This window comes from Manis javanica, chromosome 1, assembly GCF_040802235.1.
Source record: "Manis javanica isolate MJ-LG chromosome 1, MJ_LKY, whole genome shotgun sequence".
Classification (NCBI taxonomy): Eukaryota; Metazoa; Chordata; class Mammalia; order Pholidota; family Manidae; genus Manis; species Manis javanica.
The window spans coordinates 166,755,638-166,781,141 of NC_133156.1; the positions used below are offsets into that span (position 1 = coordinate 166,755,638).

At 40.0% G+C, this 25,504-nt stretch overlaps 1 protein-coding gene across 5 annotated transcripts in view; it reads left to right on the forward strand.

Moving 5' to 3' along the window:
* The window catches only part of TMEM87B (transmembrane protein 87B), a 59,366-nt gene that overhangs the window by 8,687 nt on the left and 25,175 nt on the right, over positions 1-25,504 (forward strand). For all 5 annotated transcript variants that reach the window (XR_012133200.1, XR_012133201.1, XR_012133199.1 and 2 more), the window contains exons 3-9: positions 106-197; positions 2,171-2,308; positions 3,230-3,283; positions 4,499-4,589; positions 14,682-14,743; positions 14,977-15,160; positions 19,274-19,373. Coding sequence is in view for 2 of the 5 variants with exons in the window: in XM_017669020.3 (XP_017524509.3) it covers positions 106-197; positions 2,171-2,308; positions 3,230-3,283; positions 4,499-4,589; positions 14,682-14,743; positions 14,977-15,160; positions 19,274-19,373 (721 nt within the window). In the remaining 3 variants the exon portion in view is untranslated. The remainder of the gene's footprint in view (positions 1-105; positions 198-2,170; positions 2,309-3,229; positions 3,284-4,498; positions 4,590-14,681; positions 14,744-14,976; positions 15,161-19,273; positions 19,374-25,504) is intronic.

The window sequence follows — 25,504 nt, forward strand, 5'->3', positions numbered from 1 at the left end:
TCATTGTTTCATTAAAGTAGCCTATTTTAAATTGCATTTTGATAACCTAAGTTTATATTAGAATATATGTATTATTGTAAAATGAGATTTTCTTTTTCTAAACAGTTAAGTCATTCAGTTGTTCCGGGCCTGTGAAGTTTACCATAGAGTGGTATTTAAAACATCATACCTGTCAAAATGAATATTCTAGGCTGGAAGTAAGTAAAATACAAATTTTTAATGTATATAAAGCTGTGAAGAAAAGTATGAGTATAAAGATTTATTAGTTCATCAAGTGAGGAGGCTAGAAATACCGATTGTAGTTTAAAAAGTGCCACAGATGTGTTCCAGGGTTTAGTCAATAAATGCTTTAATTATATCAAATACATGCTTTCTGAGAAGAATGTAAATCTTTTAGTTTCCCTGTATCATATGAAATATGTTAGTAAATATTTCAATCACACATGTAAGAGCCATTAATAAAAGGACTATGGGTCACATCCACATAAAAAGCAGCTTAAGAAACAAATGTAAAAGTCTCACTTCATTCAAAAAATTAGGAACAGGGAACCTATAACTTTAGTGAGTCCGAGTACATTTAGTGTGTAAAGTAGATCTCAGAAAGGTGAGGAGAGGAAAGGAGACAGCAGGGGAGAGGAGTGGGAAGGCGAGAGGAGGAAAGAGGCTGTGCACGGCTCCTTCCTGCCCAGCTCTGAAGTCTGGGCGCCTTGCATGCCACAGCAGTGTCCCTTTTGCTGGTTCTCAGGATGGTTGCTGGGAATTTCTTCCTGTTCAGCTTGCTGGTTACCTGTTGGCTCCTAGCTTGAATAATGGGTGGGTTTCCATACTTTTATTTGTAGTAGTATCTTTCCACTCGGGGTGAAAGATGGTATTTTCTTGATTGCCTTTTGACATGAACCCTAAATATTTTACCCCTTCACACTAAATACTTCAGTGTGTATTTCCTAAGACCAAAGACAGTCACCCAGATTACACAGTACAATAATCAAATTAGGAAATTTAACATTAATACGATACTGTTATCTAATAAACAGACCTTGTTAAAATTTTGCCATCATCCTAGTGGCATCCTTTTTAGCAGGTTTGGTTTTTGTTTTTATTGTTTCCTGATACAGGATCCATTCCAAGATCACATGGTATTTCTGCAGCCTTTTTGGGGTCTTCTGTGACACGACTGATAATGTAGAAGTTCTTTATTTTTACGAAATGTCCCTCAGTTTGAGTATTTCTGATGTTTCTTTGTGATTAGAGTCAGGTCATAATTTTGGCAGGCATGCCAGAGAATACTGGTTTGTCCCATTTCTGGTGATGTTGAGTTTCTGTGAGTTCTCTCCATTATGAAGTTACTTACTGTGTTTCTCTTTGTTGTTAACAATAATTTGTGAAGAGATGCTTTTGTATTTGTATGTAAATACCATTTATTTTTTCATCCATCCTTATTTTATATCCTTTGATTCTTGCCTGATGAATCAGCTTTTGCTGTGACAATTGATACATGGTTATCTTCTAATTCCATATTTTCTTCGACATTTATTAGCATTTTTCTGTGAGGATGAGCTCTCCCTTCTCCATCTTACCAGCCAGCCAGTCAGTCAATTGATTAGCCATCAGTGTGGGCTCAATGATTTTTACTTTGTCATATGAATTATAGCCTACTACTTTTTTTTTGCTCAAATTGTCTCATATTTGGCCAGTAGAAGCCAACTTTAACCTTTTGATGACTGGGAGCTACCATTAGGAGCCTGGTCTTGTTCATCTGTCTGAGATATAAAGAGACTCATGTTTGGTTTATCTTTGCTTGTAGTTAAATGCTTTCTTCTGCTGAAAAATCGTTTATATGTGGGATAAAAGAGAAATAGTCCCAGAACAAAGTTATTTTTTATTTCCCTATCAACCATTTCCTAGTGTGGTAATACTGCAGTCACTTTTCCTCCTGTAAGATGATGCTTGTATTATATATTTCTGTATGTGAGCACACTGATGGCTAAAATGTTGTAATTACTTCAGTTATACACAAACCTTTTTCTTTTCAGTATGTTGTTTTACTGCATGCTTTCAAATGTTCCAAACTGAGTAAATGTTTGGTATTACTTAGATTCTAAGTTTTACTAAATCGTCTTAGATAAGAGGTGTAGAAATAAATTATAATATAGAATTTTACCTTGGATAGGAAGAGCTGTCACAAAACCATGAACTTAGTGTTGCTGAAGACCTTTGTGACCATTATTTCAAGAACACTGAGTGCTGGACAACAAAAAATGAAAACTTAGATTGCAGCACTGGTTTACAGCTGTTTCCCCCACTGAATGTGAGTACCTGCCTGGCCACATCAGAACAGAATGGACTCCCAGAGAATATCAACTTAAATTCTATTTCAGCAATATTTTGATAAAGAAAGGTCCTTAATTTGTTAATTCTTAGATTGAGTCTTTGTGTGTGTGGTAGTGCATGATAAGTATGATTTTGGCACCATTATTCCATCTCTTTTACCCCTCTGCGGCAGCATCCTTGAAAGAGGAGCCTTTTACTGTCCTCACATGACCTGCTGTCAGTTCCCCTCTCGTTCTCTTCTGTCCACTCTAGGCAGCCATTTGCCCCTGTTATTCCATCCGAACAGCTCTCCTCAGGGTCACCAGTGACCTCCCTTTTGTTAAGTCCACTCTCCCCACAGATGTGTCAGCTTACCTGGCTTACGAATATTTAACACGCTCTCCTCCCCTGTGTGCCTTCTCCGTCACAGCGTGGAAGATTAGATTCTAAAATGCTACCAGTAGTCATCCCTTCATTGTAAAGCCGAGGGTCATTCTAACATCTTTTTGTTCCATAAATTATGAAATGAAATGAAACATTTTAAAGGGGTTGTTTTAAAAATTATGAAGTATAATAAATACACAGTTAAATGTGTATATCAGAACTATATGGTAGATGACTTTTCAAATCTGAACAGTATAGATCTAGATCAAGCACAGACTGTTTTAGCACTTGAGCCCCCTCTTAGTTTCGATGCCTTCCCAACCAATGACAATCACTGTCCTGATTAAGGAAGTTATTTTTCAAAAGCAGGATTTTATTGCTCATATTGGGGCTACAATTTGTTTTCTAGTGTTCAGCTTTCAAATCTTTACTTTTTACATCAGATGTTTTTTTTCATAATTATTAAAAAAGAAGTCTTTAATTTGCCCCAAAGAAATGCAGCAGTATAACATGGAATTTTTTTTTTCTTTCCAAGAATAAGGAACTAATTACAGAGAACAGAAATGTTTCAAACCAGGAAGGATCAATGGTAAGGCATTTTTTTTGTCTTTAAATCAAATATATAGAAGTTGTAGTGAGACTGAAAATTTGCTGATGGATAGATATCTGGAAAGAGATAAAAAGTTAGATTATTAGAATTGGTAAAGTAGAAAGAAGCGTTATTTAGAACAGTCTCTTTTTTTACATATGTCTATATGAATGTTGTATATACTTGTTTCTGTCCTTGTTTAAAAATCTCTTTAAAGTTGTAATTTAAGGTTAACTTTTAGGCAGCCTTTCTTTTCTTTAAAAAATGAAATTCCACTTTCAGATGCCTGAGACAGTATAGCAGTGGGCTGGTATGGGTCGTCATTAAGGATTTAAAGAAATAGAAGTCATGAGTTGTAGCATGGAGGCAGGGGAAATTTGGTATTTCGGGGAGTTACGGAAAGTCAGAAGACCAGAGGTCAAGAGAGTTAGTAGTTGTGAGTAGGACTGAAAGCAGGCTTAGGAGAGCATGTGGCCTGCTTTTATACTGTGACTCTCCGTGTTTCTCATGTTCAGCCATCCAAAAGAGTAGGTTGAGGGTGCAAAGGCATTCACTGTCCAGCAGCTGGGACTCTGCACAGACTGTCACAGGAGGAGGAAGAGGAAATGAAAGGGAGGGATAGGGAATATTCCAGAAGGAGGAATGTGAAAAGTTATGTGGGGGCATTGGAGGGCTCATGGGCATTGCAGTGGGCAATTACTTCTCAGTGGGGCCGCTAGTTCCTTATGTTCCACAGTTCCTTATGGAATTTAAGTATTTAACAATACACTGAATCAGCCATGTCTAACAATATAATCTGACTTCTTCCTCTCCCAGTTCCAGTTTTAAAATGTACACATTTAAAAAAATGCTTAATCCAAGGATAACATATGGGAAGAATATTATTAGAAAAAGTATTTAAATGGTAATATTAAATAATAACATTGTAACATTGGGGGAGATCCTGTGAAAATACAAAAGGTAGAAAACACTGAAGAGTCAAAAAAGCTTTTTTCCTCCTCCATCCCTTTGGGTCTGGGAAGACAGTGATAAAAAAAAAATTGGAAAATCCTTCAATTGTCCTCTATGCTTCCATTGCCTTCCATTCCTTTTCACTGTTTTATTTGTGTTTTTTAAAAGTAACCCAGAATGTTTTAAGATGTGAATAATTGCTTAGCTGCATTTTATGGAGCAGTTTAAAAAAATAACACAAAGGGTTCTTTTTTTCTGTTTCAGGATGTTGTAGCCAGAACACAGAGAGACGGGTTCCATATCTTTATTGTTTCTATTAAAACAGAAAAAACAGATGCAAGGTGGAATTTGAATGGTATAGTTAAACTACATGTGTGTTTACTGTCTGCTTTTACTGTGTTCCATATTTTTATTGACCCCTACATTTCCTCTTAAAACACATTATTCAAAAATGAATTTCTATTAATCACAAAAATGAGTAATCTATTTGGGAGACTTAAAACTTTATGCCTACCTTATTTTTTTAATGGTTTGGAAGCTTAAAATTACATGTTTCTAAATGTAAGACTTCATAATGGGATATAAAATTCTCTTATCCTTTCAGATGAAAAAAGTCTCTTTTTTTTTTAGTAAGTAAAACCAATTTTATTTCCCATTGTATGTGTTTCCTGAGTGCCAAAGATAGGACAACTAGATGGTAAACAAAATAACAAAACCAAAAATTTAGCTTGCAAAAATCTTGGAAATACATAAAGAAAAAGAAGATGAAAAATTTACCTATAATCTCACTATGCTGGGGTAACTGCTATGAACATTTTTACATGCACTGTTTTCTTCTATTGCTTCAGCAACACATATTTTTACATAACTGAGGTCATAGAATTAACATTTTTTTCCCATAAAATACAATAACATGGCTGTGCTAAGAGGGAAGTAAATTGCAATACAGACCTACCTCAGGAAAGATGAACAATCCCAAATGAACAGTCTAAACTCACAATTAATGACACTAAAAAAAGAGGAACAAATGAGGCCCTTTTAGAAGTCATTTAGAAGGAGGGACACAATAAAGATTAGAGCAGAAATAAATAAAATCGAGAAGAATAAAAGAATAGAAAGAATGAATGAAAGCAGGAGCTGGTTCTTCAAGAAAATAAAATAGATAAACCACTAGCCAGACTTATCAAGAAAAAAAGAGAGTTACACACATAAGCAGAATCAAAAATGAGAAAGGAAAAATAACTTCAGACACCACAGAACTACAAGGAATTATGAGAGAATACTATGAAAAATTATATGCTAACAAACTGGATAACCTAGAAGAAATGGACAACTTTCTAGAAAAATACAACCATCTAAGGCTGACTCAGGAAGAAACAGAAAATCTGAATAGACCAAGTACCAACAAGAAAATTGAATTAGTAATCAAAATCTACCTAAGAACAAAACTCCAGGACCAGATGGTTTCACTGCTGATTTTTTTTTTTTTTGAGAGGGCATCTCTCATATTTATTGATCATATGGTTGTTAACAACAATAAAATTCTGTATAGGGGACTCAATGCACAATCATTAATCAACCCCAAGCCTAATTCTCAACAGTCTCCAAACTTCTGAAGTATAACGAACAAGTTTTTACATGGTGAACAAGTTCTTACATAGTGAATAAGTTCTTACATGGTGAACAGTGCAAGGGTAGTCATCACACAAACTTTCGGTTTTGATCACATATCATGAACTATAAACAATAAGGTCAAATATGATTATTCGTTTGATTTTTATACTTGATTTATATGTGAATCCCACATTTCTTCCTTATTATTATTATTATTATTTTTAATAAAATGCTGAAGTGGTAAGTAGATGCAAGATAAAGGTAGAAAACATAGTTTTGCTCTAAGAGAGCAAATGTAGATGATCAGGTGTGTGCCTATAGACTAGGTATTAATCCAAGCTAGACAAGGGCAATAAAACATCCACAGATGCAGAAGATTTCTCTCAAAACGGGGGGTGAGGTTCTGAGCCTCACCTCTGTTGATCCCCAATTTCTCACCTGATGGGCCCCCTGCGACTGTGCCTGTCTTAGGTTGTTCCTCCCTTGAGGAATCTTACCCATCTCTGGCTAACCAGTCATCTTCAGGGGCCATACAGGGAAATGTTAAGTTAGTAAGTGAGAGAGAAACAATATTGTTTGAAAAGGTTAGCTTTTTACCTTTTTGCAGATTTATGCCCTGTGGCTTCTATGCCCAGCATTTGTCTTGAGGTATCTTTACCACTTGGAAGAATTATGATACTCGGTAATTTCGATATGAGGCACGAATTCAACTTAGGGGTTGTAATTATGAAGGAAGAAGAGAAGCTATAGAAGTAGCAGACAGAAGAAAACATAGGAAGATTGATTATTTCTTTGACATATCTTCTTGTAGTGTAACATAAGTGTGTATAGGTTTTAAATTACTTTTAAAGTACTAATTAAATTGTGTGCACACATTAACATAATAGGAATACAACTACATAACCAAAGCAGACCTACAATTACCAGCCATATCCAGTGAAACCATGAGAACCAGTTAGGCACCCTAGGCATTTGTGAAAACATCAATGATATGATGGATATTGTCTAACTGAATTTGAATATTTTGACAAAAATCAGTCAAATTAAAACAACACATTCCTGGGAACTGTTCACATCCCATATGTTCTTTTAACAGTAGATAGTCTGTAGTCACAAGATTTTGGAGCGCTGCAACTTGCACCTCTCCTAATTCTTGGTTGAGTTCCAACAGTATAGATCCAGTCAAATTTGTTGTTTTACTGTATGCACAGGCCAGCTTAGATATCTCCTTCTTCATTCCAATGGAAAGTCCCAGGAACTAGTGGGATGAATGCAACTACAACTGCAACAGCACCAGGATCTTTGTTGAAGTTTTTTGATGATCATCTTCTGGAATGACTCTTACAGAGAATGTTGATGTTGGAAGTTCTTTGTATCGTATCTTAATTTGTTTTCTGGGTAGCCAAATTAGGCTTTGATCAGACACATACAAACCCTTTGCCCACACTTTGATATGTCCTTTATACCATTGTGAGGAACTTATTGGAGATCACCACACAGGAACTGCTTTTTTTGTTGCTGTTGTTATCATTAATCTACAATTACATGAAGAACATTATGTTTACTAGGCTCTCCCCTATACCAGGTCCCCCCCACAAACCCCATTATAGTCACCGTCCATCAGCATAGCAAAATGTTGTATAATCACTACTTGTCTTCTCTGTGTTGTACAGCCCTCCCCTTTCTCCCACCCCCCCATTATACATGCTAATCATAATATCCCCTTTCTTCTCCCCACCTTATCCCTCTCTACCCACCCATCCTCCCCAGCCCCTTTCCCTTTGGTGCCTGTTAGTCCATTCTTGGGTTCTGTAATTCTGCTGCTGTTTTGTTCTTTCAGTTTTTCCTTTGTTCTTATACTCCACAGATGAGTGAAATCATTTGGTATTTCTCTTTCTCTGCTTCACTTATTTCACTGAGCATAATACCCTCTAGCTCCATCCATGTTGTTGCAAATGGTAGGATTTGTTTTCTTCTTATGGCTGAATAATATTCCATTGTGTATATGTACCACATCTTCTTTATCCATTCATCTACTGTTGGACACTTAGGTTGCTTCCACTTCTTGGCTATTGTAAATAGTGCTGCAATAAACAGGGGTGCATCTGTTTCAAACTTGAGTGCTGCATTCTTAGGGTAAATTCCTAGGAGTGGAATTCCTGGGTCAAGTGGTAAGTCTATTTTGAGCATTTTGAGGAACCTCCGTACTGCTTTCCACAATGGTTGAACTAATTTACATTCCCACCAGCAGTGTAGGAGGGTTCCCCTTTCTCCAAAACCTCGCCAACATTTGTTGTTGTTTGTCTTTTTGATGATGGTGATCCTTACTGGTGTGAGGTGATACCTCATTGTGGTTTTAATTTACATTTCTCTGATAATTAGTGATGTGGAGCATCTTTTCATGTGTCTGTTGGCCATCTGTATTTTGGAGAACTGTCTGTTCAGTTCCTCTGCCCATTTTTTAATTGGATTATTTGTTTTTTGTTTGTTGAGGTGGGTGAGCTCTTTAAGTATTTTGGACGTCAAGCCTTTATCGGATCTGTCATTTACAAATATATTCTCCCATACTGTAGGGTACCTTTTTGTTCTATTGATGGTGTCTTTCGCTGTACAGAAGCTTTTCAGCTTAATATAGTCCCACTTGTTCAATTTTGCTGTTGTTCCTTGCCCAGGGAGATAACGTTCAAGAAGAGGTCACTCATGTTTATGTCTAAGAGATTTTTGCCTATGTTTTTTTCTAAGAATTTTATGGTTTTATGACTTACATTCAGGACCTTGATCCATTTTGAATTTACTTTTGTGTATGGGGTTAGACAATGGTCCAGTTTCATTCTCCTACATGTAGCTGTCCAGTTTTGCCAGCACCATCTGTGAAGAGACTGTCATTTCGCCATTGTATATCCATGGCCCCTTTATCAAATATTAATTGACCATATATGTTTGGGTTAATGTCTGGAGTCTCTGATCTGTTCCACTGGTCTTTGGCTCTGTTTTTGTGCCAGTACCAAATTGTCTTGATTACTATGGCTTTGTAGTAGAGGTTGTAGAGGAGTAGAGGAGTGAGATCTCCCCTACTATATTCTTCTTTCTCAGGATTGCTTTGGCTTTTCGGGGTCTTTGGTGTTTCCATATGAATTTTTGAACTATTTGTTCCAGTTCATTGAAGAATGTTGCTGGTAATTTGATAGGGATTGCATCAAATCTGTATATTGCTTTGGGCAGTATGGCCATTCTGACGATATTAATTCTTCCTAGCCACGAGCATAGGATGAGTTTCCATTTGTTAGTGTCCACTTTAATTTCTCTTAAGAGTGACTTGTAGTTTTCAGGGTATAGGTTTTTCACTTCTTTGGTTAGGTTTATTCCTAGGTATTTTATTCATTTTGATACAATTGTGAATGGAGTTGTTTTCCTGATTTCTCTTTCTGTTGGTTCATTGTTAGTGTATAGGAAAGCCACAGATTTCTGTGTGTGAATTTTGTATCCTACAACTTTGCTGTATTCCGATATCCCCATATCAGTTCTAGTATTTTTGGAGTGGAGTCTTTAGGGTTTTTTATGTACAATATCATGTCATCTGCAAATAGTGACAGTTTAACTTCTTCTTTACCAATCTGCATTCCTTGTATTTCTTTGTTTTGTCTGATTACCGTGGCTAGGACCTCCAGTACTATGTTAAATAACAGTGGGGAGAGTGGGCATCCCTGACTTGTTCCCGATCTCAGAGGAAAAGCTTTCAGCTTCTCGCTGTTCAGTATAATGTTGGCTGTGGGTTTATCATATATGGCCTTTATTATGTTGAAGTACTTGCCCTCTATACCCATTTTGTTGAGAGTTTTTATCAGGAATGGATGTTGAATTTTGTCAAATGCTTTTTCAGCATCTATGGAGATGATCACGTGGTTTTTGTCTTTTTGTTGATGTGGTGGATGATGTTGATGGATTTTCCAATGTTGTACCATCCTTGCATCCCTGGGATGAATCCCACTTGGTCATGGTGTATGATACTTTTGATATGCTGTTGAATTCTGTTTGCTAATATTTTATTGAGTATTTTTGCATCTACATTCATCATGGATATTGGTCTGTAATTTTCTTTTTTGGTGGGGTCTTTGCCTGGTTCTGGTATTGGGGGGATGTTGGCTTCATAGAATGAGTTTGGGAATATTCCCTCCTCTTCTATTTTTTGGAAAACTTTAAGGAGAATGGGTATTATGTCTTCTCTGTGTGTCTGATAAAATTCCGAGGTAAATCCGTCTGGCCCCGGGGTTTTGTTCTTGGGTAGTTTTTTTATTACCGTTTCAATTTCTTTGCTCGTAATTGGTTTGTTTAACTTTTTGTGTTTCTTCCTTGGTCAGTCTTGGAAGGTTGTGTTTTTCTAGGAAGTTTTCCTTTTCTTCTAGGTTTTCCAGCTTGTTGGCATATAGGTTTTCATAGTAGTCTTTAATAATTCTTTGTATTTCTGTGGAGTCTGTAGTGATTTTTCCGTTCTCATTTCTGATTATGTTGATTTGTGCTGATTCTCTTTTTCTCTTAATAAGTTTGGCTAGAGGCTTATCTATTTTGTTTATTTTCTCAAAGAACCAGCTCTTGGTTTCATTTATTTTTGCTATTGTTTTATTCTTCTCAATTTTGTTTATTTCTTCTCTGATCTTTATTATGTCTCTCCTTCTGCTGACTTTAGGCCTCATTTGTTCTTCTTTTTCCAGTTTCGATAATTGTGATGTTAGACTATTCATTTGGGATTGTTCTTCCTTCTTCATGTGTGCCTGGATCACTATATACTTTCCTCTTAAGACTGCTTTTGCTGCGTCTCACAGAAGTTGGAGCTTTGTGTTGTTGTTGTCATTTGTTTCCATATATTCCTTGATCTCTATTTTAATTTGTTCGTTGATCCGTTGATTATTTAGGAGCATGTTGTTAAGCCTCCATCTGTTTGTGAGCCTTTTTGTTTTCTTTGTAGAATTTATTTCTAGTTTTATACCTTTGTGGTCTGAAAAGTTGGTTTGTAGAGTTTCAGTATTTTGGAATTTACTGAGGCTCTTTTTGTGAGCTAGTATGTGGTGTCTTCTGGAGAATGTTCCATGTGCACTTGGGAAGAATGTATATCCTGCTGCTTTTGGGTGTAGCGTTCTGTAGATGTCTGTTAGGTCCATCTGTTCTACTGTGTTGTTCAGTGCCTGTGTGTCCTTACTTATTTTCTGCCTGGTGGATCTATACTTTGGAGTGAGTGGGGTGCTGAAGTCTCCTAAAATGAATGCATTGCAGTCTATTTCCCCCTTTAGTTCTGTTAGTTTGTTTCACATATGCTGGTACTCCTGTGTTGGATGCATATATATTTAGAATGGTTATATCCTCTTGTTGGACTGAGCCCTTTATCATTATGTAGTGTCCTTCTTTATCTCTTGTTACTTTCTTTGTTTTGAAGTCTATTTTGTCTGATATTAGTACTGCAACCCCTGCTTTCTTCTCTCTGTTGTTTGCCTGAAATATGTTTTTCCATCCCTTGACTTTTAGTCTGTGCATGTCTTTGGGTTTGAGGTGAGTTTCTTGTAAGCAGCATATAGGTGGGTCTTGCTTTTTTTTGCTTTTTTATCCATTCTATTACTTGGTGTCTTTTGATTGGTGCATTCAGTCCATTTACATTTAGGGTGACTATTGAAAGATATGTGCTTATTGCCATTGCAGGCTTTAGATTCGTGGTCACCAAAGGTTCAAGGTTAGCCTCTTTAGTATCTTACTGCCTAACTTAGCTCGCTTATTGAGTGGTTATATACACTGTCTGGAGATTCTTTTCTTCTCTCCCTTCTTATTCCTCCTCCTCCATTCTTTATATGTTGGTTGTTTTATTCTGTGCTCTTTCGTGTTTTCTTTAACTGCTTTTAGTGGGTAGTTGATTTTTTTTTTTTTTGCCTTTAGTTAGTATTTGGTTGGTCTGCTTTCTTTGCCGTGATTTTATTTTCTCTGGTGACATCTGTTTAGTTTTAGGAGTGCGCCTGTCTAGAACAGTCCCTCTAAAATACCCTGTAGAGGTGGTTTGTGGGAGGCAAATTCCCTCAACTTTTGCTTGTCTGGGAATTGTTTAATCCCTCCATTATATTTAAATGATAATTGTGCTGGATACAGTATCCTTGGTTCAGGGCCCTTCTGTTTCATTGCGTTAAATATATCATGCCATTCTCTTCTGGCCTGTAAGGTTTCTGTCGATAAGTCTGATGATAGCCTGATGGGTTTTCCTTTATAGGGGACCTTTTTCTCTCTAGCTGCCTTTAAAACTTTCCTTGTCCTTGATCTTTGCCATTGTAATTATTATGTGTATTGTTGTTGTGCTCCTTGGGTACTTTCTGTTGGGAGTTCTGTGTATTTCCATGGTCTGTTCGATTATTTCCTCCCCCAGTTTGGGGAAGTTTTCAGGAATTATTTCTTCAAAGACACTTTCTATCCCTTTTTCTCTCTCTTCTTCTGGTGCCCCTGTAATACGGATATTGTTCCTTTTGGATTGGTCACATAGTTCTCTTAATATTGTTTCATTCCTGGAGATCGTTTTATCTCTCTCTATGTCAGCTTCTATGCGTTCCTGTTCTCTGGTTTCTATTCCATCAATGGCCTCTTGCATCTTATCCATTCTGCTCATAAATCCTTCCAGAGTTTGTTTCTCTTCTGTAATCTTTTTCCGGGCATCTATAATCTCCTTCTGGACTTCATCCCTTTAGCTCTTGTATATTTCTCTGCATCTCCATCAGCATGTTTATGATTTTTATTTTGAATTCTTTTTCAGGAAGACTGGTTAGGTCTGTCTCCTTCTCAGGTGTTGACTCTGTGATCTTTGCCTGTAATTTTGCCTTTTCATAGTGATAGAGATAGTTTGCAGAGTTGCACGAGTGATGGCTGGAAGAACTTTCCTTCTTGTTGGTTTGTGGCCTTCCTCTCCTGGGAGAATAGCGACCTCTAGTGGCTTGTGCTGGGTAGCTGCACGCAGACAGGGCTTCTGATTCCTGCCCGGCTGCTATGGAGTTTATCTCTACTGATGCAGTGAGGGCGACTTGCCTCGGGCTGCTGCTCCGATATGGTGGAGCCGCGTTGGATGGGGAGCAGCTGGGAGGCTATTTACCTCCGTGCTCCCTGCTGCCCAGGGGGTTAGAGTGCCCAGAGTTCCCCCTATTCCCTGCTACTGGACTAAGTGTCCCAGGACGCTTCTATCTGGTTTTGAGGTCCCTGTCCCTTTAAGCCTTCCAAAAAGCACTCGCAAAAAAAAAAAAAAAAAGCCGCTTGCTTTTCTTTGTCCCCGGGCGCCGGCCTGAGGGACCCACTCACAGGTCTTGCTGTTCTGGTTCCCTAGAATCCAGGACCCCACGCATGCACTGTGTCTGCGCTCTGGTGTGGATGGCTAGGGCTGGGTGTTTAGCAGTCCTGGGCTGCCTCTCCCTCCCCGCTCTGACTCCTCTCCTCCCACCAGGAGCTGGGGTGAGGGGCGCTCGGGTCCCGCCGGGCTGCGGCTTGTATCTTACCCCCTTCTCAAGGCGCTGGGTTCTTGCAGGTGTGGATGTGGTCTGGATGTTGTCCTGTGTCCTCTGGTCTCTATTCTAGGAAGAGTTGTCTTTGTTATATTTTCATAAATATATGTGGTTTTGGGAGGAGATTTCTGCTGCTCTACTCACGCCGCCATCTTGGCTCTACCCCTGAAAAAAGTCTTTTTTAAATTACAGAAGTGGGTAGACAACATTTTACTTGTATTGGAAGTTGTTTATATTCTCAGTTTCTTAAAAATGGCCGTCCCCCAGGGGTTTAACATTTTTCTTCTACAGCATCTGTAGCCTAGAAGTAGATGTAGCATGTCTGGCAACTGTGGCTTCTGTGGTCTGTGATCCACCCTGCCCAGCATAGACTCTGTGCCTCATTAGGCTATATAGTGCCTAGTGCCCAGTGCAAGCAGGCTGCCTTAAGCAGCTGTCAGTGAAATGAATGCTTTCACATGTCCTAGAATTGCTTTGGCTGTCAGTTTGCAGAGTGGGCGTCTGTTGGCCTGATAATAGCCAAACAGCATGTGAGTATCCTAGGGGTTTGCAGATTGCTCTGAGTCACCCACTGGGGATGCAGGTGAAGCCAGGTTTTGCCTCACAGAGTGCCCAGTCCAGCGGGGAGGCAGACAGTCCCGAGGTGAGATGGAGATTTCTGCAGAGAGGCATGGAGCTGGTTTACCATGGGGAAAGCTGGGGGCAGTGGCTGCTCTGCAAGTGTGAGGTAGGGCTTCCTCCCGGAGGTGACATCATAGGCCAAACGAAGGGAGTAGGAAGTTGGAGCCATTCTGCTACCTAGTTTTATGCTCCCTTCCTTCAGGTATTTTGTCTTTTCCTCTGGCACCAGCAGGTGGTTTTACAGCCCTGCTGGCCAGTAACTGCACCAGTTGCTGAGCTCTCTTGAGTCTTACACTATATCTGGCATTCTGTGTATTCCTGCTGTCTTGGATAACAACCCAGAGTAGATGCTGGAGTTAGTAATTTATCCCAAGTTACATGAAAGGATACAAAGGCCTCAGCACAGTAACACAGCAGGGGGCCAGTCTAAGGTCACTGCTAATTTGATGTCTGTATAAGATCAGATTTGGCCCAGGTTTTATAACAGCATATATACCAGTAAAGGTACCTTGATAAGATCACATAGTCAAACAACTAGTAATTATTCAGCACCTTATATGTGCCAGGTAAGAACTCAGCATTTGTTAGCTTGGTTTGTGTCTCAGAGCCTTTTGAGAAATGAGCTTACATTTAAAAACTTAAGATTGATTGTTAATTTAACTCATTAATTTCTTTATCCCCACCTTTACCTTCCCCAGTTTCTCTTTCTATGGTGGGGCCTCATGGATATATTTCTGCATCAGATTGGCCTCTAATGATTGTAAGTATTTTTCATCATTTTTTCCTTTTTTTAAGATGAATTTTATTTCCTAATTGGAAATTAAATAAATTAAGAGCTCAGGAGTGGTAACTCCTTCAAAGTTAATGCTGTGACATACTCTATTTCTGGTTCCAGTGATTGGAAAATAAAGGAAGGGTTGGATACTTGAATGTAGAAATGTCAGTTTTCAAATGATCCAAAGGTTTAACTGAAAATTGCTTCTCTTCTTACAGTTTTACATGGTGATGTGTATCGTCTATATCTTATATGCCATACTGTGGTTGATGTGGTCTGCCTGTTACTGGAAAGATATATTAAGAATCCAGTTCTGGATTGCAGCTGTTATTTTCCTGGGAATGCTTGAAAAAGCAGTTTTCTATAGTGAATATCAAAACATCAATAATACTGGGCTATCAAGTAAGTTGTGGCTGTCTCCATAAGTACAGTGTGATCCAAGAGGCTCCTTACGTCTGTGAGCAGAGCTGTGGGAGGCCCCACTTAGTACAGTGGTTTAGGAATAGCCATATTATTTATGGAGAGGAGGGAAGCCAGGAAGGGAATGTCAGAGTACAACTGATCCAGGCTAGCATGTGTGTTGTCTTTATTTTCTGTCTTCGTTCTTGCTGACTTTTCCTCCTGGAGAAAGGAAACTTCCCACTCCCTAAGGGTCAGCTACCAGAGCTTGGGTTAAAACAGCACAGTGTTCTGGGCTTGGGATCTTTCTGGTTTTCCCCCATACTCTTTCTTCTCCTTTCCCTCCAAAAGAGAAAAGAAAAAGAATTTAAGCCCAGGCAGTAAAATCAGTCCTGCTGGCCTGCAGCCTTGTTTCCTTCTCCCCACGTCATCACTCTTGCAAAGAACTTCATGCGGCCACTGGAGGCACCATCACAGGCACACATTTACACAGTGGAATGTGTGAGTCAGGCAGGCATGTAGTTGGCTCCCCCAGATGGTCCCAGATTTCTAGATTACACACAAGCCAGAGAAGTAAAGACAAATCTGTAGCCAAACCTTTAGAAAGGGAGATTGTTTGAGTGGGCTGAAAGCTCTCAGGAATGTGCGACCGAGTGATCAGTTAAATTGATTGGTACAGAATTTCAAAAGGTGTGGGTATGGCCATGAGTGAGTTGGAATACTAGATGAAACAAGTTTGGCATGAAGTTGATAGTTAATGAGGCTAAGTGACAGGTATGTGGGAGTGCGATATACTGCTTTCTCTATTTTACGGAGTGTTCATAATTTCTCAAAAAGTTTAAAAAGATACATAGAAAAGAATAAAGGACAACATCCAGGGAGTTATAGAGGTCCTACTACTCTATGAGATGGTTTAGTGACATTTGTGTGTGTGCATGCTCTTAACCAGCTGAAGAAGGAAGGATGGGCTGCTGTGCATGGCTGGGGTTAGAGCAGCCTTGAATGTCAGATAAGGTGGCTCAGCTCCTTATCTTGAGAAAGTGGAGAGTGGTGGGGACTCTGGCGGGGAGCAGCAAAAGTCTGAGGTGCGTGAAGAGCTGGGAGGTCCCCTTCATCTCAGTACTTGAAAACCTCTGAGACACACCAGCAGGACTGGAGAACCCCAGACTGCTGTCAGTCTTGGAGGAGTCCTGCTGGAGCAGGAAGGAGAGGTGCTGGGGGAGAGTGGACTGATATTCCTGGCTTTCCCAGCGGGACTTCTGGAGCAGAGGCTGTCTTGCTTAGTAGCATCGGTCCTGGAAGGTGGACTGTAGAAGAATCACACAGAGATAGGGAGCAGTGATCATTAGGGCAGCATGGAGGCATAAGAACAGGCTGTGTCATACTGACGTCCTGTTCTATGCTTCTAGATTGGCAGTTAGGAAGTAGGTCACTTGGTATACTGGACTTCCGGGTATTTGATGAGTTCTTGTGATTCCTTGGGGACAAGATGGAGAAATGGGAGCTGAAAACTGGTTGTACAGCCATGTCTAAGGGCCTGTGCAGATAGCCACTTGTCAATCTTGTCAACTCAGAGCTGTGTTGCCTCATATGGTAGCCATAAACCACATCTGGCTATTTAAGTAAAATTAGAAATTCACTTCTTCAATTGCACATTGCACATGCTGCATTGCACATGCTCTGTAGCCACATGCGGCCGGTGTTGACTGTATTGGATATCACAGATGTACAGCATTTCCATTATCAAAGAAAGTTCTGTTGGACAGCATTAGTCTGGAGCAGTGGTCTCACCCCTGGCTGCACATAGCACCACTTGAGGAACTTTAAAATGAGACCAGTGCCAGAGGTTCTAGTTGGAGAAGGCCTCTGAATTGCTTCTGTTCAGAGGTATCCCATGTGATTCTAATATGCATCTAGGATTGAGAACAACTGGGCTGGGAGACAGCTTTGAGTGATGTCTGTTTCACAGGTTTTAGACCTTGTTGCCATTTTATTTTTGCTGTAAGTCCATTGGTTCAGTTTGTTCAACTAACATTTATTGCATACTTGTGTGTATATAGAGAGCGTCCTCTTCAATTTTGTGAGGTTGGCAGAGTTGTAAATACTGGAGAATAATTTTAAATGAATCCTTCTCACCTGGAGATACACAGTGGGACGCGAAGAGATGTGATAGTGGAGGGAGGGAAAGGTGAAATTTAATTGGTAAGACCCTGAAGTTGGGATTAAAGTACAAATGCAAAAATAAAAATGGAGAAGTTCTTTTTAAAAGATTTAAAGGTTGAAGCTTATGGAAAATAAACTCAGTGTAGGCAGTGATAGGGTGGTTGCCTCCCACAAGCTTGTATAATATAACCTTATGTTGCTTTGCAGCAGGAGGACTAGCAGGAAGGAGTTGAGAATCCTGCTGTGCAGGCCCAGTCCTACCAGGAAGGTTGTATTCACTTTACTTCAAGAGGGAGGTAGCTCACGAAGGGTTTGAAAACACGCCCACCCTCATAGACATTTGTCATCCTGAACCTCCCATTCACATTCTGTTCTCCTAAAGCTTGGTCTCCTGGCCAGGTCTCCATCCTGTTCTACAGACCTAGTAGCTAGTTACCTCCAGAACATCTTCTGAACACCCTGCAGACTTCTCAGTGTCATGTGGCAGAAATGGGACTCCTCCTTCTGTCCTTACATTGCCTCCTTACCCCCAGCCGGCGGCTCCTCCAGGTAGGCCTCTCAGCAGACAGCACAGCCAGTGACCTGGGGCCATCCTCTTGCCTTCTTCCTCTCTCTTTAGTTCCACACCTGTCCTCAAGGCATTTGACAAGGTCTCTTGTGATTTTTTATGGGTAAAATGGAGAAATGTGAGCTGAAAACAAGAATAATTGTGTGGATTCACTAGTCAGGTTTCTGACTCTCTTTCTAGTTCTCTCTGTCTTTGCTGTCAGCACTTTTCAGACCTCTCACCTGGACTTCTGGAAATCCTTCTGAGCATTTTCCTTGCCTGCAATCTAGCTGCTCTCCAAGCCATTAAAGAGTGCAATCTTGATAAAATGAAACTGTCTATTTTATTCCAAGGGTCAGCACACTGTTCTTGCAAAGGCTATATAGTAAATATTTTTCGCTTTGTGGGCCGTGCAGTTCATGTTGCAGCTTCTCAGCTCTGCCATTATAGCTCCAGAGTAGCCACAGTCAACCTGTAGACAAAGGGTGTAGCTTCTTCCAGTAAAACTGTTTACAGAAGCAGATGTACAGCCAGATGTGGGCTGTAGTTTACCAGTTGCTTTTTCATTCCCACTTACTACCATTCACTTACCATTGCCCTTAGCATCAAGTCTGTGCTCATAACATAGCCTAAAACCCTGTGTGACTGGTCCCTGCCCCTTATCACTGGACTCTTTCCTTGGCATCTCTCATTACTCTCTCTACTGCAGACCTTCTCAGCTTTCACTTCTTGCAACACATTTTGCTTTTCCTCTTTTCTCCTCCCCCAAATAGTTAACTCTTACTTAACCTTCAAATCCTGATGTAAACATCACTTTCTCAGAAACTGGACCCATGTGCACTTCTCCCAAATGTGGATTGGTTGCTATCTTCACAGTCCTGGAGATACTGTGTTACCTCTGGCACCTCCAATGCCAAGCTGTCTCTGGTTACTTGTGCTCGAGTACAAGCTGCATGAGGGCAGGGGTCACGTGTCTCCTGTCCCGTTAGGACCACACGTTGTAGTCCAGGAGCAGGAATACATGCTGAAGGCCTCCTGGAGGAAAGAGAACTCTAGAGGACTTGATGACTTTCAGATACTTAAGGATAAGAAGAGGGTTGTAGTTCTTGGTAGCCTCCAGGGGAAGAAGGAGCAAAAAAGAATGCTCAGGGAGACAGCTGTTAGGTGGCTATGAGAGAGCTGTGTCAGTGGAGCCGATCAGATCACGGGGTGAATCCTTTAGGGCTCATGAATTCCCCTTCATTGACGTTTTCAAACATATGTTGGTAGGTGACTTGTAAAGTAGTATGGCTAACTGGTCTTGAGGTCAGAACGGAGAGTTGTACACAGTACATATTTATTTGGAATCTTGGTGACAGGCCTCCACGTGTACACAGAATGAATTATTTTCTCTCTTTTCTCCTCAGCCCGAGGTTTATTGATATTCGCAGAGCTGATATCTGCAATTAAGAGGACCTTGGCCCGCCTGCTTGTGATCATCGTGAGCTTGGGTTATGGCATCGTGAAGTAAGTACCGGGTGTTGAGCAGATGCTGAGTTCCCAGGTGCATGGTTCTGTCCATCTGCATTTTGACCTCTGTGAAACTGGAAACTTTGTAGTATCATAAGACAAATTCCATAGGAAACATACCTGCATGAGCATGTTTTTAAAGGATTTCCAAATACTGGCTATTTTACACTGTCCTCAAATAAAGATCCTAAATTTAAATTCCAATAACATTTTATGGTTTGAAGAATAAAGAATCAATTTTAAGGATAATGGAAAAATAAAAGTGATGCTTGAAATTCAAGCCATTTTCAGTTCCTAGACAGCATAGGTAGCTTTTATGACAGTATTTGAGCATTATGAGCAAGAAGATTAAACCCGAGTCAGCAGGATTTCTGACTGGAACCTGGCTACCCATGAGGGGCCTGCTTCTCCTGGACTCCCAGCAGGTCCTCCCTCTCATCCCTGTGGTCACCGGGTATGAATGTGGAAGACCCTGTCCTCCATCCTCATTGCCCTCTCCAGGTCATTCTTCTTTCTTCCCTGAACTCTGATTCCCAGAAGCTTAAGCCTTCAGACTGGATCACCTGCTAATATCTTCTTATGCGGTCCCCTGTTGACTTCCAGATCTCACCTTATCCCTTACCTCTCAGAGCACTGGCTTCGCTCCCTTTCTCCACAAACTCATCTGTCAGAATTCCCCGGGATTTCTGTGTCCACGTGGTGATCCGTTAAGTAACTTGTTACCACCTCACTTCAGCTGCTCTTACTTGTAGCCTCACTATTTTTTAGACTCTCTTATTGTGTATAACTGCATCTTCTTCAGAATCATAAACTTCAGCAATCTGCTCTTCAACTCTCACCTCCTCTGATTCCTGTTAACTTTCTCTAATGTGTTAGCTGCAGTCACTGACCATAGTGCGGCCTCTGGCCTTTTGATCCTACCACCTGCCATTGATGCCACAAGATGCTCTCCATCCTTGCTTACCGAAGCCCTCTGCCTTCCTCTTGTCCACTTCTCTTGTTAAGTCTAGCTGTCCATCTGCTTCAGGCTGATGTCAGAACAGCTGAGTTCACCTGAGAACACTGGGCGTCACTGCCTGGGCACTCACCACACGGCCCTGAACTTAAGGGGCATCCTGAGTGCTGCTGGCGCTTATCTAGATCCCCTGCCAACTTCTGTTCTCTCTCCCACTCTGCAGAACGCCATTTACCCCTCCTCTCTTCGTTCCTCCCACTACTTAACCCTCATCCATTTTAGCTGATCTTGGTTCTTTCCTCATCGAGGAAACAAGCCGTCAGAGGGAATTCTGATGCATTCCTGCCACCAGATCTGTGTCATTCTCCCCATATCTGGACCACATGCAGCAGATTCCTTCTTGAAAGCCAAGGACCATTGCTGCTCATGGCTAAGTCCTGCCCCTGCCCTTGTGCTCTGGGTCCTTATCTATCAAAAAGCGGCCAGCAGCTGCTCCAGTTTTCTCCTGTGCCATCAGCTTCCCAGTCCCATTGGCATGCCGGTATTTCCATTTTCATCACTTTCAGAAGCAGGACCCTCCCTTGGTCCCAGATGGCCCTCTCCTCTGCTTCTGCTTATGTCTCTTCACCCCTGTGCAGTAGCATTTTTCTAATGAGTTGCCTGTACTTGCCACTCAACATCCCTTATTTCCTTTTGAACACTAGTGAGGTTTTTGCCTATACTGAGAGTCTGTCAAGGTCACCCTGACCTCTTGCCAGATAACATGGCCTGGCTCAGCCTGGTGCAGGGGCCTCTGTAGCAGTTTCAGTCATGGAACCCTGGCTTTTCCTTCCCAGTCTCCTCTGCCCCATCAGAACTCCTAACACAGTGCACACCCTCTGTCCCTCTACCCCTGCATCCTTGTTATATGTCACTGCTGTATGCATTAGGACTTACGGTCTCTTCCCCACTGGAATGTGACTTCCGTGGAGTAGGAACTTTGTCTATATCATGTCCTGCTTTATCTTGAGACCCCAGTGTAGTCCCTGGCACAGAGTCGACACTCAGTAAATGTGCATTAAATGCACAGATGTATGCATGTGAGCTCAAGACTGGTGTAGTTAGCAAGATCTTAGCCAAGAAATCTTTTTTTCCATGGGACGTTTATTGAGATTCCTTCTCCCTCCCTCTCCCAAATTTTTTCTCATGAATATTGTGTGCAGATCAGAAAACCCTCTAGTAGAATCTTTTTTTTTAAATTTTTTATTAAGGTATGATTGATACAGACTCTTATGGAGGTTTCACATGAAAAAACAATGTGGTTACTACATTTACCCATATTATCAAGTCCCCACCCATACCCCAATGCAGTCACTGTCTGTTAGTGCAGCAAGATGCCAGAGATCCACTATGTCCCTTCTCTGTGCTACCCTGTTCTCCTCGTGATCCCCCACACCATGTGTGCTAAACATAATACCCCTCAATCCCCTTCTCTCTCACTCCCCACCCGCCCTCCCACACCCCTCCCCTTTGGTAACCACTAGTTCATTCTTGGAGTCTCTGAGTCTCCTGCCATTTTGTTCCTTCAGTTTTGCTTCATTGTTATATTCCACAAATGAGGGAAATCATTTGGCATTTGTCCTTCTCCACCTGGCTTATTTCACTGAGCATAATGTCTTCCAGCTCCACCCATGTTGTTGCAAATGGTGGGATTTGTTTCTTTCTTATGACCAAATAGTATTCCATTGTGTATATGTACCACATCTTCTTTATTTATTCATCTATGACGGACACTTAGGTTGCTTCCATATCTTGGCTATTGTAAAGAGTGCTGAAATAAACATAGGGGTGCATATGTCTTTGAATCTGAGAAGTTGTATTCTCTGGGTAAATTCTAAGGAGTGGGATTCCTGGGTCAAATGGTATTTCTATTTTTAGTTTTTTGAGGAACCTCTGTATTTCTTTCCACAATGGTTGAACTAGCTTACATTCCCACCAGCAGTGTAGGAGGGTTCCCCTTTCTCCGCATCCTCACCAGCGTTTGTTGTTTTTAGTCTTTTCTATGCTGGCCATCCTTACTGGTGTGCATGAGGTGATATGTCATTGTGGTTTTAATTTGCATTTCCCTGATAAATAGTGATATGGAGCATCTTTTCATGTGTCTGTTGGCCATCTGAATTTCTTCTTTGCAGAACTGCCTCTTCATATCCTCTGCCCATTTGTTAATCGGGTTATTTCCCTTTTGGGTGTTGAGGCGTGTAAGTTCTTTATATATTTTGGATGTTAACCCCTTGTCGGATATGTCATCTACAAATATATTCTCCCATACTGTAGGATGCCTTTTTGTTCTGTTGGTGGTGTCCTTTGCCATACAGAAACGTTTTAGTTTGATGTAGTCCCATGTGTTCATTTATGCTTTTGTTTCCCTTGCTTGAGGACATGCGTTCAGAAAGAAGTTGCTCATGCTTATATTCAGGAGATGTTTGCCTATGTTGTCTTCTAAGAGTTTTATGGTTTCCTGACTTACATTCAAGTCTTTAATACATTTCGAGTTTACTTTTGTGTATGGGGTTAAACAATAATCTAGTTTCATTCTCTTACATGTAGCTGTCCAGTTTTGCCAACACCAGCTGTTGAAGAAGCTGTCATTTCCCATTGTATGTCCATGGCTCCTTTATCATATATTAATTGACCATATATGGTTGGGTTTGTATCAGGGTTCTCTAGTCTGTTCCATTGGTCAATGGGTCTGTTCTTGTGCCAGTACCAAATTGTCTTGATTACTGTGGCTTTGTAGTGGAGCTTGAAGTTGGGGAGTATAATCCCCCCAGCTTTATTCTTGGTTCTCAGTATTGCTATTTGAGGTCTTTTGTGGTTCCATATGAATTTTAGAATGATTTTTCTCTAGTTCGTTGAAGAATGCTGTTGGTATTTTGATGGGAATTACATTGAACCTATAAATTGCTTTAGGCAGGATGGCTATTTTGACAATACTAATCTTCCTATCCATGAGCACAGGATGTGTTTCCATTTATTGGTATCTACTTTAATTTCTCTCATGAGCGTCTTGTAGTTTTCAGAGTATAGGTCTTTCACTTCCTTGGTTAGGTTTATTCCTAGGTATTTTATTCTTTTTGATGCAGTTGTAAATGGAATTGTTTTCCTGATTTCTCTTTCTGCTAGTTCATTGTTAGTGTATAGGAATACCATAGATTTCTGTGTATTAACTTTGTATCCCGCAACTTTGCTGAATTCAGATATTAGATCTAGTAGTTTTGGAGTGGATGCTTTAGGGTTTTTTATGTACAATATCATGTCATCTGCAAATAGGGACAGTTTAATTTCTTCCTTGCCAATCCAGAAGCCTTGTATTTCTTTGTGTTGTCTGATTGCCATGGCTAGGACCTCCAGTACTATGTTGAATAGAAGTGAGGAAAGTGGGCATCCTTGTCTTATTCCCAATCTTAAAGGAAAAGCTTTCAGCTTCTCACTGTTAAGAATGATGTTGGCTGTGGGTTTGTCATATATGGCCTTTATTATGTTGAGGTCCTTACCCTCTACTCCCATTTTGTTGAGAGTTTTTATTATGAATGGATGTTGAATTTTGTCAAATACTTTTTCAGCATCTATGGAGATGATCATGCGGTTTTTGTCCTCCTTTTAGTTGACGTGGTGGATGATGTTGATGGATTTTTGAATGTTGTACCATCCTTGTATCTCTGGATTAAATCCCACTTGATCATGATGGATGATCTTTTTGATGTATTTTTGAATTCGTTTTGTTAATATTTTTTTGAGTATTTTTGCATCTATGTTCATCAGGGATATTGGTTTGTAATTTTCTTTTTTTGTTGTGTCTTTGCCTTGTTTTGGTATTAGAGTGATGCTGGCCTCATAGAATGAGTTTGAAAGTATTCCGTCTTCTACTCTTTGGAAAACTTTAAGGAGGATGGGTATTAGGTCTTCACTAAATGTTTGATAAAATTCAGCAGTGAAGCCATCGGGTCCAGGCATTTTTTCTTAAGTAGTTTTTTGATTACCAGTTCAATTTTGTTGCTGGTAATTGGTCTGTTCAGATTTCCTATTTCTTCCTTGGTGAGCCTTGGAAGATTGTATTTTTCTAGAAAGTTGTCCATTTCTTCTAGGTTATCCAGTTTGTTAGTGTATAATTTTTCATAGTATTCTCTAATAATTCTTTGTATTTCTGTGGTGTCCGTAGTGATTTTTCCTTTCTCATTTCTGATTCTGTTTATGTGTGTAGACTCTCTTTTTTTCTTGGTAAGTCTGGCTGGGGCTCTATCTATTTTGTTTATTTTCTCAAAGAACCAACTCTTGCTTTCATTGATTCTTTCTATTGTTTTATTCTTCTTGATTTTCTTTCTTTCTGTTCTAATCTTTATTATGTCCTTCCTTCTACTGAATTTGCTTATATGGGATTGTTCTTCTTTCCTGAGGTAGGCCTCTATTACAATATACTTTCCTATTAGCACGGACTTGGCTGCGTCCCACAGATTTTGTGGTGTTGAGTTATTGTTATTGTTGTCATTTGTCTCCATATATTGCTTGATCTCTGTTTTTATTTGGTCATTGATCCATTGGTTGTTTAGGAGCAGGTTGTGAAGCCTCCATGTATTTGTGGGATTTTTCTTTTCTTTGGGTAATTTATTTCTAGTTTCATACCTTTATGGTCTGTGAAACTGTTTGATACAGTTTCCATTTTTTTAATTTACTGAGGCTCTTTTTGTGGCCTAGTATATGATCTATTCTTGAAAATGTTCCATGTGCACTTGAGAAGAATGTGTATTCTGCTGCTTTTGGGTGTTAAGTTCTGTAGATGTCTGTTAGGGCCATCTGTTCTAGTGTGTTGTTCAGTGCCTCTGTGTCCTTACTTATTTTCTGTCTGGTTGATCTGTCTGTCAGAGTGAGTGGAGTGTTGAAGTCTACTAGAATGAATGTGTTGCATTCTATTTCCCCTTTTAATTCATTTAGTATTTGTTTCACATATGTAGGTGCTCCTGTGTTAGGAGCATAGATATTTATAATGGTTATATCTTCTTGTTGGATTGACCCCTTTATCACTATGTAATGTCCTTCTTTATCTCTTGTGACTTTCTTTGTTTTGAAGTCTTTTTTGTCTGATACAAGTACTGCAGCTCCTGCTTTTTTCTCTCTGTTAGTTGCATGAAATATCTTT